The following is a 14,588-nucleotide window of genomic DNA, read 5'->3' on the forward strand; positions in this document are numbered from 1 at the left end:
CAAAGTTTCCAGTGGCTAATTCTTTAGATATTGATAATCTTTTGCTTTTTTAGAGTCTGTATTGAAGCTATCCTGAAACCTATTCACCTTGGGAAAACTTGCAGGTATTTGAAATACCTGTATGATCATTTCCAGCATCACAGTAACACTTGACTATCATAGTATGACAAACTGACGAATATTCAAGTCTCAAGTTGTAATATTGAAAGATTCCGTGGCAAAATATTGAATGGTGCAGGAAGCATTAGAAGAAGTTGGAAGGAATACAAACAACTGTATCCAAAAGAACTAATCAATATCCAACTGTATCCAAAAGAACTAGTCAATATCCAGCCGTTTCAACGGTAACCTATCATCAAGGACTCACAGTATTGAAGGAAGAAGTCCAAGCTACACTGAAGGCATTAGCAAAATGCAAGGCTCTAGGAATTGATGGAATATCAATAGAAAGGTTTCAATAAGCTGGGGAGCACTGGAAGCGCTCACTCCCCTAAACCAAGAAAGGGAAGACATGTAGCTAGCCAACTGATTAGCAGACATCCACACCCTTTCAGCTTGCCTACAGGCATGCCTTTATGTCTTCCATTTGTCATTCTCCGCCTAGGAAGCCATATGATTGCCGGTTGCAAACTGACAAATATTAGTTAATTTCAGCTTGAGTATGCATCATATATTGATCATTATGCATTCCATTTAGTTTTTGATGATTTTCAATGATCTAGTCTTATTATGCTATTTTTAAATCCTTCTATTTTATATTTAGAAATATGAACCATACTATTTATATATATTTCTGAAAATGGAGAGACTTTGTCTTTATGTACACACTTTGCATTCCATTTTTTTCCCTGCTCCCTCGGGAGCATTTCTACACTACCCTGTAGGGCTACTAGGAGCTGGAATCCACTCAATGGCCTTGGGAATTTCTTTTCAGTTCAATGATAAATGTTAACAGCTGGAATAAGTGTTTTAAAATTTTCTTTTTTGGTTGCATTTGTTCATAAATACTAATTGTTCTTGTTTTATTAACTGTTTGTCTGCTGTAGTTTACATTCAACCCAACCAGCAAGGTCGGTTGATCTATATGACCTGTTTTTGATTATTTTTTAAAAATATAAGTTATAATGATATTTTAAAGATTCTCCCTGAAGTACTCTCCACTTTATAACTTTCAATAAATTAGTAATAAAACCACAAAGTTCAGAAAAGCATAATAACAGCACATGGGAATGAAGTTCAAAGAGAAAGTAATGAAAAAGATAATTACATTGAGAGGGAATTAGATGTCTCCTAAGAGATAATATACGGTTCGAAGTCGACAAGTTAATTTGTTAAAGTATAATGAGCTTGCCAAGATTCTATTTTCCTTTCTCTTTGCTAAAGACATTTTCAGACGAAGATTTCCAGTGACTTCCTTCCTATGCCTGAGAGCCTTTAGTAAATGTGATTTATGATATACATCTTCAGCCAAGTTTTAGATGTGAAATGTCGACATTAGTACTGTGTCACTTCATTTTCCCCACACATGCTGCCCCAAACCCTCCATGTGCCTCCCATCAGTAAATGGAAAGATACTTGTTCATTTGTTTAAGTCAGAAACTGAGAGGTGATCCTTGACGCTTCATCTTCTGCCAGCCCCCATAGCCATTTCTAGATTAGCTACCTCAGTTCAACTTCTTAGATGTCCCCTGGAAGCCACTGAGACGGTGACTACTGGGGAGATATTAGTGACTACATATTGGATCCCTAAAAGAGCTGCAACAGTATAAAGCCTAAAACCTGTGGGAATCACAGCCACTTCTGGTAAGTCCTTCGAAGACATGGGATAGCAGAGGAGAGAGTTGTGTCTGGAACGGAGTACTGCAATATAGGAACATTTGAAGATGATACAGAAGTTGAGGATCCAGCAAAAGAGACCAGCAAGGGGTATCCAATGAAGTAGGAGTCCTCGGATATAAAAGAAGAAAGTGTGCAGTGATCTCAGGAGAGGTCATTAGTTTTGAATGCTGTTTATAAGCCAAGGAACATATGACCATTGGTGTTTCACCACAGAGGACATTTGCTACCCTTGAGAAAGGAGACAGAAAACATAAGTGGATTGGTTGAGGGGACTGCGAAGTAAGGAAGTGAGGCAGTCTAAAGACGTAGAGTCTATTTTGTAGAATTTGTGAAAATTCCATTTGAAACATCCATGTCCCCCTCTAGTTTGGGGCAAAAATAATGTATTTGTAGATAAAATAGCCAATTGTCTGTTGCCGAATAAATTGTTGAAATCTCAACAAGTAATCTAGTTTTTCCAAAAACTGGATGTAAGAGCATCAATCTGAATTTAGATATCTGTGTGGATCTACTTGTGCTTACATGGATTTAAACACTATATTAGGTTATAAAGATATCTGTGTGTGTGTGTGTGTGTGTGTGTGTGTGTGTGTGTATAACGACAAATTAATGAGTGTGTGATACAGCTGTGGATTTCTCCTTCTGCATTCTTACTTTGTAAAGGCACATCCTGATGAAAAAACAATACAGTCTTACTGTAGCTCTTTCTCCATGTTGTAGAGTAGAAACAATCATGGAAAGTTCGGTTATTTAGGAATTTTGTAAGTAGAAATTTCTCTATTTAGACATTTTGTTTATTGAAGAAAAATGAGAACATTCATTTTCTAAAAAAGAAAACAGGGAAATGGCTTTCTTTAAAAATAATATACACATAATGTGTCATTTCACATAGCTTACATTATAATTTCAATGAATAATGAATGCATCTTTGGACAAGTCGATATTTTCTTTTATATATTTAGCAATCATGAATTGACCTAATTAAAATGCTAAAACTATGATACATTATACTGCTCCTTTGTAGGTGCAGTATAAAAATATTAAAAAATCCTCTCTTGTCAGGTGAGTTCCCCTAAAGTGAGACAAGAGCGTAGGTCAGCCTTAGGTAATTACCGCGTGCTGCTGTCTCAGAAATATTACAAGTGAATGACGTTGACATTGAGCTTCCTTTGACAGTTTACAATGCGAGCAGTGTGAGCCAGGCTGCCAGACCCAGGGAAGATGTGTTCGCTCTCTCTGCCCTGAAGGAAGGCCCTCTTCTTGAGCATCTGTTTCAGGCTGATCTTCGGGTGCTGGTCGCAGTCTTTCCTCCAGCTCCGCTTGGGCTCCATCCCTAGTCTACCTCCTAAGAGACTGACTGAGGACACTCTTCTGTTACCGTTTCATTAACATAGCGAAGACAAATCGTTTTCGAACGGATGATGACTAACGGGATCTCAAACCGCACACCCCATCGACTGCTATGAAGTCCATTCAGACTCATAGCAACCCTTTATAGGGTTTAAGAGGTTATAAAATGTCCAGTGTAAATCTTTACTTGAGCAAAGAGCATAAGCTTTCTCTCAAGGAGCAGCTGGCTCGCACGTACCACAGACTATGTGGCTAGCAGTCCAACACTTACGCACAAGCACCCAAAATCTCCCTGAGCCAAAGGCATCAAGGTTAAGATTTCCAGCACATACGACGCTCCACTGCAAGATCCTTTCGCGTGAAAAAAAAATTCCCGTCATTTCAGTATGTGGGAAAGGGACAAAAACAATCGCTCAAAATGTCCTACTTCTAATAGAACCATTTTCTATTTTCGTGAATGTCTTATATTTACCCACAAAATTAATATATGTATGTGTATGTATATGAAACACAATCTATCCAAATCCTTTTTTAATGTATTTAACATGTGGAAGCAATTTGTAACCCTTGAAAACTATACAGACAACCAGATTGCTTTTGGTCCTGGGCAGTCCCTGGGAGAGAAGGAAATCAATCCCGACTTGATATGACATGAGGCACTTCCTGGGAAACCCAAACATGTAACTAGAAACAGATCGACTCCCTCTTCTTCCCAGGACTCTCTGGGCAGGGAGTCCGAGGAGCGCGGTCTGGAAGAGAGGTTACCTAGATAGCTGTGCGCCGGCTTTTCTTCCACCACGTTGATTCTTCTGGCTCCCGCAGGTATCACGAGCACTTCTACGTAGCCTGGAAGAAACAAGAACACAAATACATAAACATCTTGAGTTCTCAATAAGGTTGACTTGCCTCTTCCTTTTTTTGGTTTAGTTTTGCTTTTTGCCCTATGTCACTTCCTATGGGAAGAAAATATGCGTAAGGCTGTCCTGCTTCCAAACGGAGCAGCTTCTTGGAAAGATTCGGGGTCCAGAGTACAATCAAGGGCATACAGGCAATTCTATTTTCCATGTTATGCAATTCACTGGTACATGAAGAACAGAGAAAAACGTATAATGGGACAGCCAGCTCAAAACAGTGAACAAAGTCTACCCTGAAGCAAATAACGTATGACTCTGCTGCGGGAACTCCTTGGAAGTGCAGACGAGGGAAAGCAGCAGCGAGGCCACAGCTGGCCCCGATCATGTCCTGGAGTGGTTCTGTATCTGACAGGAAGGATGAAGCACAAGAGATTAACAAAGGCTTTGCAATTGGAGCTGGAGACAAGCAACTGCAAGACCTCACAAAGCAATCAGGTGTCACCTCCCAGAGTGCCAGCTAGGAGAAGGATGCAAATAGCTGCTTCTCAGGCTAGGGTGAAAAACGCAGTCCTTGAAGGGAAATGCGATGCTCAGGTGTAGTGATACGGAAGCATGCTAAAAGCGACTCGTACAGAGTAGGGATAGTGCGCTTGAAAGGCTACCTTTGGTTCAGTTTAAAAATCATATTAAGATATGTTTAATATGATTCTGAGCACTGATGTCTGGATCTATATGCCCAATAAAAGCCTTATTTCTGTTTTAAAAAATAATTCTAGGGTTGCCTCTTTTTTTCTTAATTTTTAAACATTTCTGAAAGTTTTCACACTTATTTGGTCTATACCAAAAGGTAGCATACGCTCCCCCCTGGTGGCAGTGACTGGATTTAGAATCATTTGTAACCATGCTTATTCAATTTAACCATCCGGAATACACCAAGCATAAAAAGACTATATTTCTGAGACATGAACAGTACACACAGCAATGAAAACAAAACAAATATTTAGTGCCCATTTGTACAAATATGTAAGGTAAGGTGGTCTCTATTCTCAATAAGCATATATTCTAATTGGATATACAAAATATAAATAACTCATACATAGGTGGGTTAAACAAAACTGCCAAAATTATGCTTAATGTGGTAATATACAAATGATATGGTAATTACATATGAAAGAATGTTGGTATGAATCCGAATATTTCAGCAATCCTTCTTTCCTGCTCTCTTCCTTAGTCCCCCTTCCCATAAGGTTCACTGCTATTTTTGTCACAAACATTTGGATGTATGCATTAGTCACACTGGAAAACACCAGCACCAGCTCTAATCACTATTTAGTAAGTTCAGCCTTGTGATTTGTATTTAATGGAACAGTATCTACTAGTAATAAAAAGTGTCCAGAATTCTCGAACACCTAGAACACCTGAGAGGGTCTACCAAGGTACTTTCGGGACACATTCTTGCAGCTGCTGTAGTTTAATCCACAGGACTACAAAGAAAAGATGGAGAAGGGGAGAAGTCATGGACTCGGCATGGGAGATGGCCCTAGTCAATAATAACCAGACCCCAACCAAATCACTACCCCCAGGTGTATGCCTTCTCATAGGGACAGGCCCTACCCAGGATTTCCAAGAAGGCAAATCTTTACACACATATGCCTATTTTTCTCTCACAGAGAACTGACGGGTTTGAATCATTGCAGCCCAATGCATACCTCACAGTGTCCCTGGAGCTCCTTCAAGACAATAATGGGAGAGGGGTTGAAAATAAACCAGGAAAGAAAAGAGAGAGGGGTTAATCACCACCCAGGAGAGAAGGGGTCTATTTTGGTACAGTGGGTTCCTATGGATTAGACTACTTCAAGAAGGAAAGTGTCCGGGCAACTGTGAAAAACTGCAGAGATAGCAAAGGGCAGGGTTAAAGTAAGTCCAGTCAATTTCACAGCAGGTTACTGTTTATCTCTCTGCAAATGAATCTGGCAAAGTGTTTAGAGAAGATGTTAAGTTTCAGATAGAAACACGTGGAAGGAATGTGTACACGATCCCGAATGAGTTTGAACTCATAAATTCTGAAGTATTTTCTGTATTAGTGCAATGGTTATATCTAAGTTCATAGACAGCAATTCTGACGGCTCTGTTGAGCAAGTCTTGGGCTGCTGACCTCAAGGTTGACAATTCAAAACCACCAGTTGATCCCTGGGAGAAAGGTGCAGCTGTCTGCTTCCATAAATATTTGCAGCCTGGGAAACTCTATACGCGGTTCTCTGAGTTGGAAATGGGTCAACGGCAGTGGAGAAGTCATACTTATTTCTAGAGCAATTCTTGAATATTTGTTCTACTGGTATGGCTCTGAGGCAGGTATTATCACTGTGTTTAAATAAAAAAGGTGTCCAGAAACAATTAAGCAAAAATAATTTGAAAAGAGAAAGTCAACAGCTGGGGCCTTTTGACAAAATTGAGGGATAAATTTATTTAAAAATTTATTTAATTTTTTTTAAGCTGTGGATAAGTGACCACTGTCTAATTTATAAAATGAAACATGATGCCAGTGACATTAATCTCAATAAATTTGATCCTAATTTTGAACATTTTGTTTTGCACAGAAAACAATCCTATCATCTAACCAGAGGTTTCAGTTTTAGAAAACGAAAACCATCTAAAAATGCTAAACATTACCATCATCTTCATGATAGGAATAATGATGAATGCCATCTATTGAAAATTGCTATTATAGTTTTTCTACATGGTAAAATACAAGGTAGATATTACAATTTTAACCCGATAGACAAGAATATGAAAAGAGAGAGAGACAAACCTTTTCAAGACTGTATTGTCAAGACAGATCCAAGCTTTGAACTTTGATCTATCTGGTCTTGATCGCTCCTTGTGATCACTCAGTGTTACTGTTATGAGCATCATCATCATTTTATGCGAAGAATAACACTTTAGGCCCAGTGGTAGTTAGGTTTTGTGTCCAATTGACTGGTCCAGAATTCTCAGTGGTTTGACAGTTAAGGCTTAGTAATCCCCAGGATATGATATAAGGCAGTTTAATCAAATTCATACCTGGATCTGCTGGGAGCAGCCAATTGTTATAAGAGGAGGGTGGAATGCAACTCCTTTGCTCAAGTCATAGCCCTGATGCAATTGGAAGGCAGTTTCCTGAAGGGTGTGGCCTACTTTATATACACCTGGACTATGTGGAAATGCCTGTTTGCTTTTTTTTTTCAGGGTTTAGATCCTTCATGTAGCTCCTCGACCATTACGCTTGGGCCAATGGCCTACCATATTACCTGCCGATTCTGGGAGCCATCTTACCTATTGACCTTGAATGCACTTTCTTCTCTAGATACAAGCCTGACCTACTGACCTAGGATTCATCTGTTTCTAGCCTTTCTGTAGAATTTTGTGATTTTTCTGCCAATCTTGGGTTCATCAGCCCCTGAAGCTACTCAAGTCAGAAGAAACCTCCAGCTTAACATCTGACCCACCTAGGTACGTGGAACCCTTCTGGAGACTAACTGGACGTTCCCACTTCTATAGCTTAGTGACGTATTTCCTTGCTATAAATTTCTCTATATAAGCGCCCCTGTATTTTTAGAGAAGTCATTGTAGCACATGCTCATTTTTTTATTGCGTATTGATAAACAATTTTCAATCCCCACAAATGCTGAGATATACAATTTACTTTTCATTTCTTTTAAAAGAGAAAATCTTGCCTAGGTAGGTTATATTGAAAATATGTGACAAATGTGTCAAGAAAATGAAGTGATTCACACAATCTTTTATGCCTATTTTCTAGTGCCAGCAAAAATGGTTAAGCAATTTCTAAATTAAGCAAAGGGGCTGAGAACAGCCACATGTGTCTACATGGGTGCTGTTCATGCAAGATACACAGGGGATACGGCTAATTATATCAAATAGTCTACAACTCTCTCCAGAAAGACTAGAAAGCTCATAAACCATAGGAATGAAATTGTCTCCAGAGTAATGAACACAACATTCCTGAAGCCATGATAGAACTATGGACCCTAAAGGACTTTATTATATGAAAGTCTAGAAGCATGTGATGTTGTATTACTAATTAACTGACAGTTACAGATCCAACATTGTATGTGAATAAAAAGTCATTGTTGGAGGTAGTAGACAGAGGAAATAATGGCTATAAAATTAAGTTAATTAAGGAAGCAGGCGATATAGGAAGAAACCACAGGCTGCAAAGCAATGTCCAGAGGTGAACATAGCAGACACGAATAAGCAAAGGATAGACAATTGACATTGGTAACTAACCCAAGAATCTTAGACAGTCTATAACTTAGTTGTCTTTCTGATCACAAACTTTCCCCTGTGAAAAGATTGGATTGAACTCGTTTAACACACATTCACAAGAACACTAAGTGACCTAAAATAGTGGCTCCAGCACTAACTTGAGATTTGAACTAAGAATAAAGGAGTTGTACACATGTTCAATTGGCTATGCTAAGTATCCCAGACACCCTTGCTAAAGATTTCCATTTTTAATCTTCAGACTCCAACTTGATCCACTGAGGTGCATGCACTCGCTGAAAAAGGGAGCCAGGAAAGAGCTCATAGAACTATAAGGCTGCACAAAGCATCCACACTACAAACCTTCCCCTATGAGACACATACCGAACATTGACACAGATGACAACCAAACGAAAGCTGTTGACTTGTGAGCACAAGCCCTCTGTCTATGGCATGTCTCCCTCGCAGGCTGCCGCGGAGGCAAGGCTGCTCGTGGGATGCGGCCCCTGCAAGTTCATCTTGTAATAAATGCCTTCACACCGTTTTGACTTTCTAGTCTCTGGGCCATGCTTGCCTTAGAGAACAGTCTTGGTATTTTTTCTAACTGAATTACAAGATAGTCGGAAGGCCATGAGCAAACATTATCAACTGGTCATGGCGGTGGACAGAGAGGCTGCTTATGAAATATGAAAAATATTTTAAAAGTCATATTTAAGCTCAATTCTAAGTTGTTGTTGTTCTTAAGTGCCACTGAGTTAGTTCTGACCCATAGCGACCCTCTGCATGCAAGAACAAAACACTACTTGCTCCTCACACTTGCTTTATACCTGAGCCCATCACTGCAGGCACTGTGTCAATCCATCTCCATTTTACCAAGCATGATGCCCTTCTCCAGGGGCTGGTCTTTCCTGACCAGGCAGTGTTTTGTTCTGTTGTGCGCATGGTCACTATCCGTGGCATGAGAATTGATGAGACAGTACTTAACAGCAGTAACGAGAAACCCAACACTTGTGGTTTTGAGCAGGAAGAGACTAGTGTGAGGTGTGAGACTCAGAAGGAGGTGGTGCTAATAGTCGCTGATATTCCTAATATTTCAGTTACCTCAAACAATTTCTAAGTAGCAAATGCCATGAAAATATAACTTACCTAAAACAAGCATAAGAACAAAGTAGATTTTCAGTACAATAAGAATACAGAGGGCTTAGGGGAGAAACCAGAAGATAACTATATATAATAACTATATTCTGAAAGGAATGCAATACTGATTTAACAGTACAGTATCATACTTTTTATGGTTAGTGGTAAAATAACGTGTTGTTGTAATTTAAGGAAAATATCATTGTTGTTTGTGCATCTGCATCCTTCAGCAAACTGTTTCCTTGCATATTAAATAATTATGAAGAGTATTCTACAGAAGTTGGATTGCTTTATATCCTTCTTTCAGATTTCATTTGAACTTTTAAAGAATAATAACATCTCTCAAAATAATAAGGCTGAAAAGCTGATTATCATTACATTCCTTAGCGTGGGAGCCCAAGAACAAGGCTGTCTTTTCTAAAGGAGTGCTGGCAGATTTTGACTTGTGGGACTTTTTCTCCGTTTTCACAGCTTTGGAGATTCAGATTTTTCTCTGCAAGTGACCCTTGGCCTTTGTTATTTTTTGGCTTTAACAACTTCAGGCTTACTTATCTCTTGTTCTGCTGGGGCTAACTAAAATGTTACATTTAAACTATAGAAGGCTGTATCTAATTTACTTTCCTGAAGAACTCTTTTTACCTCAAATGAACTCAGTTTTTCAGTTATTCAAACATAAAGAGCTTGTTTCTTTTATTAAATCGAATATCTATTTTGGGCTCATGTTCTATGATACACCTTTTGAACAAGAGAGGAACTTAAGATAGAAATATGCATTATAAAGTATATTAATAATGATAAAATTGAGTAAAAAATACAAAAGTGGTTCAACAAATATATACTCAGTTAAGAGATGAATGTGAGATTTCTGGGTCATTGGATGGCTGAGGCGTGGGGGGGAGGGGGCATGCTTAAAATGATCCACAAGGAAAACACACTACCAATAATGAAGTAAAATGACCCAGAAATGGTCTTATACTCAGGTTCTCAGGCTTACTGGAAATCAGCAACACTTTCTGTGTTCACGTTCATCTAACGCACACATATACTACCTGATAATACAATAATTATAACACAGACAGCATCTGATTTTTGCATCTACCGGTTACTATTATATCAACGTAAATGAAAAGAGAATGCAAGTGAAGCTCCTGCTGCTCCTTTGCAGCAACGTGTCCACTGTGCAGGTTTGCCATAGGCTCGGTGCTGCCAGCATTTCATCTTCTTACCTGTATAGTTCAAACAGCAAGAAAATGAAGACACTGAAAAACCGAAAACCTGAAGAATACTGTTCTCAAGAGTAGCCTCAGGCTGCTACGAATCTTATTTTATGAGAAACAGCATGCTTTGCACTGGAGAAGAGGTTCTGCAGAAACCTGGTAATGTTAGAAAATGCAAATTAGGTTATTCCCTTGCTGCTCTAACTAGTAAATGCACAACAGATGACTTCATATTTTCATTATTGGGAAATCAGCTTGTTAGACTTTCTGGCTCATCTCATATGTATTGTGTGTCATCACAAAAATATCATTCAATACCTATTGTGAAAGCCTACAGTGAATGAAGAACAGCGATTCTAAATCAAGTGCAGTGTATTTCTGTCTCCCAAGATTTTGAGGATAAAAATGATAAAAAATTACCTGCTCCTCTGGTATGATTGAAATCTCCCTTAATGATTTTGCATGACCTCCCGTTTCCATTGCACACACCACAATGATCTTCCCTTGCAAGTGACCCTAATAAACCATCACAGCCAACTTTCTGTAACCAAACAAAGAATATACGTCAGAAAGCATATTAATCATTACAAAAAAGACATATCATCTGATAGCCTAGTAAACTGTCATATTCTGTGCTGTAAATTAATATATACAAGTTCATGTCCAGTAATATAATCTGTAAAATGACTGAACAGTAGGATAGTGATGTTTCTTATGTTGAGAACTATATCCAAGTTAAGCTAAGAAAAGTAACATTATTGACAAAAATGAAATTCATATAACTGGAACAGGAAATCACATTTGTATTAAATATAATAAGATTCATTAAGTTCGCTCTACTCAATATAGACTATATGTCTTTCACTATATGCGTGACTCCAACATAAACTACTGAATAGTCAATCAACCGTCCGATACATCGAACAGCCACTCAGTTTCATTGCCGTTCAGTAATCAGTCTGCATCTCCAATTACGGTCGTCAGCAGGGGAAGTGAAGAGAGACAAAGAGGGTGCCAGCTCCAACAGACTATGAACAGGTGAGGATATAATAGATGGCTCTCCAGAAGATTTTCATTAGTACGAATCTTCTGATAGTGAGTCAATTGACTAATTTCTACTGAATAATTTTTCTTTTTGGTCTTGGATAGACTTTGAAAACACAACAGTTTTGCAATGGTATGCACAAACAAATGGCTGAATTTATCAATTTTATATAATAACAACACAATCAGAAATACAAGGATTGCACATTTTCCTTTCAAGAAGAACGTTTAGGAAGAGAGATTGATGATACATGCACTGTAACAAGTTTCAATTATTTGAGTGGAACTTTAAAAATATTTAGAAAACAAAAGTTAAAACTCTAGTTTATATTTTGGTGGTTACTGTTGGTGTTACTGGGGCGGGGGACGCTAGCAGTTTGTAAAATGCAGATAGATGTAGGAATGATATCCCGAGAGGTAAAGCAACAACAACAACATGCACATAGAAATGTATAATATCGCTTCCCTTCCATTGTCCTGGAGGACGTATCAGGGTCAAGAAGTTGACAAAGCAAATGCAGTACTGGAGAACTCCCATCAACAAGTCAGCAAGTCTTTCAGGGAGAAACAAAGCGACTATCTGGCTGAAAGAAGCAGCTACCACCGGAAGCGCTAGAAATACAGTCAAGGTGTGTGAAGAGGACACTTAGCGGAGCCATGGAAAGAACTGGGGGTCTTAAAGTGACACTACACACCCACATCCACACCCACACGTGCACACGTGTGTGTTGCACCTGTCTCTCTCTCTCTCTCTCTTTCTCTGTCTCTCTCTCAACAAAGCATAATTCCTCTTCACTTACAAATAAAGAGGGGGAGAAAGCGTAGTTTAGAGAGGTTTCAAAATCCCCAGTTGGAAACCCCCAGTACCCACTGTGTTTCTTTGCAAATACCCACTGCCTTGAGGAGTGGATTCTGACTCATATTGACCCTATAGGACAGAGTAGTACTGCTCCATAAATCTTTAAGAGAGTAGACAGCTTCATTTTTCTCCCACAAAACCCCTGGTCTTTGATCCACTGACCTTGTGGCTAACCGCCCAACACCTTAACCCACTGTGTCACCAAGGCTCCTTAACAAACAGTATGAGTAAAACAGATACATAAATTTGTACTTCTGAATCATCATCATCATCTGAAAATAAAACCCTGTCTCTGTGGAACCATCAATTTCCTATTCCCGGGCCCAACAATTCACGAATCCCTTTCCATCAGTACAGATTTATCTCTTCTGCATATTTCGATAGATTTGGATCCCATGTGACTTTTTGTGTTTGGCCTCTTTCACTTTGCATCATGATTTCAAGGTCTATCCACGCCATACCATGTAACAGTACTTCATTCCTTGTTATTGTTGGATACTATTCTTTGTACCACATTTGGTCATCATTCATCTCTTGATGGCTCTTTTAGTTATTTCCACTTTGGGGCTCTTTTGAGTGGTGTTGCTATGAATATTCATGAATTTTTTTGTTTTTGTTTTCCAGTATATGTTCCCAACTCTTCTGGATATATATATATATATATCTGACATATCTGGAAGCAGAATTGCTGGGTCATATTATAGTTCTATGTTTCATTTTCTGAGAGATTGCCAGGCTTGTTTCAAAGCATCTTCAGCATCATGCATTCCATCAAAAGGGGCGTTCCCAGACTATGTCACAGACACGCATCAATCCTTAAAATTGTAATCAGCATGGTCCCATCGTATGATCTGATGGGGGTTTTTTGTTTTGTTTTGATTGATAATGATGCTAAACATATTTTCATATAAATAACCATATGAGTTAAAATCAAATATTTTATGGTAAGTTGTCATAAGAATTTATGGGAAAGTCAAAATATGCTCAGATAAATCCAAAAGTTCATGAACAACTTTACAAGGCCACCCGGTTTAACTGGTGACTAGTATCTAAAAGGTCGCTGGTGTGCTGGATACGCGCAGGCAACATGCAGGTTCACACCCTTTCTGGTGGTGGAAACTGCTTGAAGCTAAATTGCGTCTCATGTAGAAGTTGATTTATTTTCAATTTCTCCCGTCAGTCCATTCACCAGGTTTAAAATTCAGCTTTCAGTTTTTGGTGCTAAGTAGTTTTTGATAAAACAAAACTTTCTAGGCAAACCCGATATGGGGAAGGTTCTCATAGGGCATGCTTTGAATCATATTGAAAGCTGGAATGAAGCATTCTAGTTAAAAAGCTAGAATATTGAAGTATTCCAAAGTCACCAGGAGTCAAAAGTCATTTTTTACAATTTAATTATAGTCATCAGATTCAAGCAGCATACGAACACATTGCTTGATGCCGCTGTTCTGTTTTTAAAAGGATAGCCTATTGGCAAAACAGACTCTGAAATTGGAAAACCCACTTAGCCTCATGTTTTTCCCAGGATCCTAATCAGAAATCTATGAGATTTCCTGGGTGATGGATTGAGCTATCCATAACTTGTTTACAAATATCTCTCTGTGAGCATTCAGGTATGCATTCTTTTGACAGGAAAATATAATTTCCTCAGATTCTCAAAGAAAGCATGTGACACAAAATAGGTCAGTGACCACCGTATATACAACATGCTCATTTTTTAGATTGGAAGTGTAAGAATTTTCTCAACAGCAGTTCATTTGTGGTTGCCATGAATCCTGCCCATATATACCTTTGATTATGAAAATGACTTCGTTTCCTGGTTCCTAGGAAAGCAACAAGGTGATGACCTACTTCAAAAATGGTTAACCCAAGGCAAGCTTGGAGTCATAAAGTCACAAACCATCATGGCAGCCTGCGTCCAAATAATGGCAAAACAAGTTAAGAAGGGCCTGGTATTCTCACCCCAAAGAGATACAGCTTGAAGAGCCAGCCCAGTGTAAGAACTCCTTAAAGGGTCCCCAAGATCCC

General features: G+C 38.8%; 1 protein-coding gene across 1 annotated transcript in view; it reads right to left on the reverse strand.

Annotated features, from left to right (window-relative positions):
- Window positions 1-14,588, reverse strand: part of ADAMTS19 (ADAM metallopeptidase with thrombospondin type 1 motif 19) — a 208,304-nt gene that overhangs the window by 71,248 nt on the left and 122,468 nt on the right. Inside the window, exons 14-15 of the mRNA XM_045285048.1 lie at window positions 11,078-11,198; window positions 3,955-4,035 (exon numbers count right to left, since the gene is read on the reverse strand). Of these exons, the coding sequence (XP_045140983.1) occupies window positions 3,955-4,035; window positions 11,078-11,198 (202 nt within the window). The remainder of the gene's footprint in view (window positions 1-3,954; window positions 4,036-11,077; window positions 11,199-14,588) is intronic.

The sequence above is a fragment of the Echinops telfairi genome, unplaced genomic scaffold, assembly GCF_000313985.2.
Source record: "Echinops telfairi isolate 266 unplaced genomic scaffold, ASM31398v2 ScPeMD7_7469;HRSCAF=8507_1, whole genome shotgun sequence".
Taxonomy (NCBI): Eukaryota; Metazoa; Chordata; class Mammalia; order Afrosoricida; family Tenrecidae; genus Echinops; species Echinops telfairi.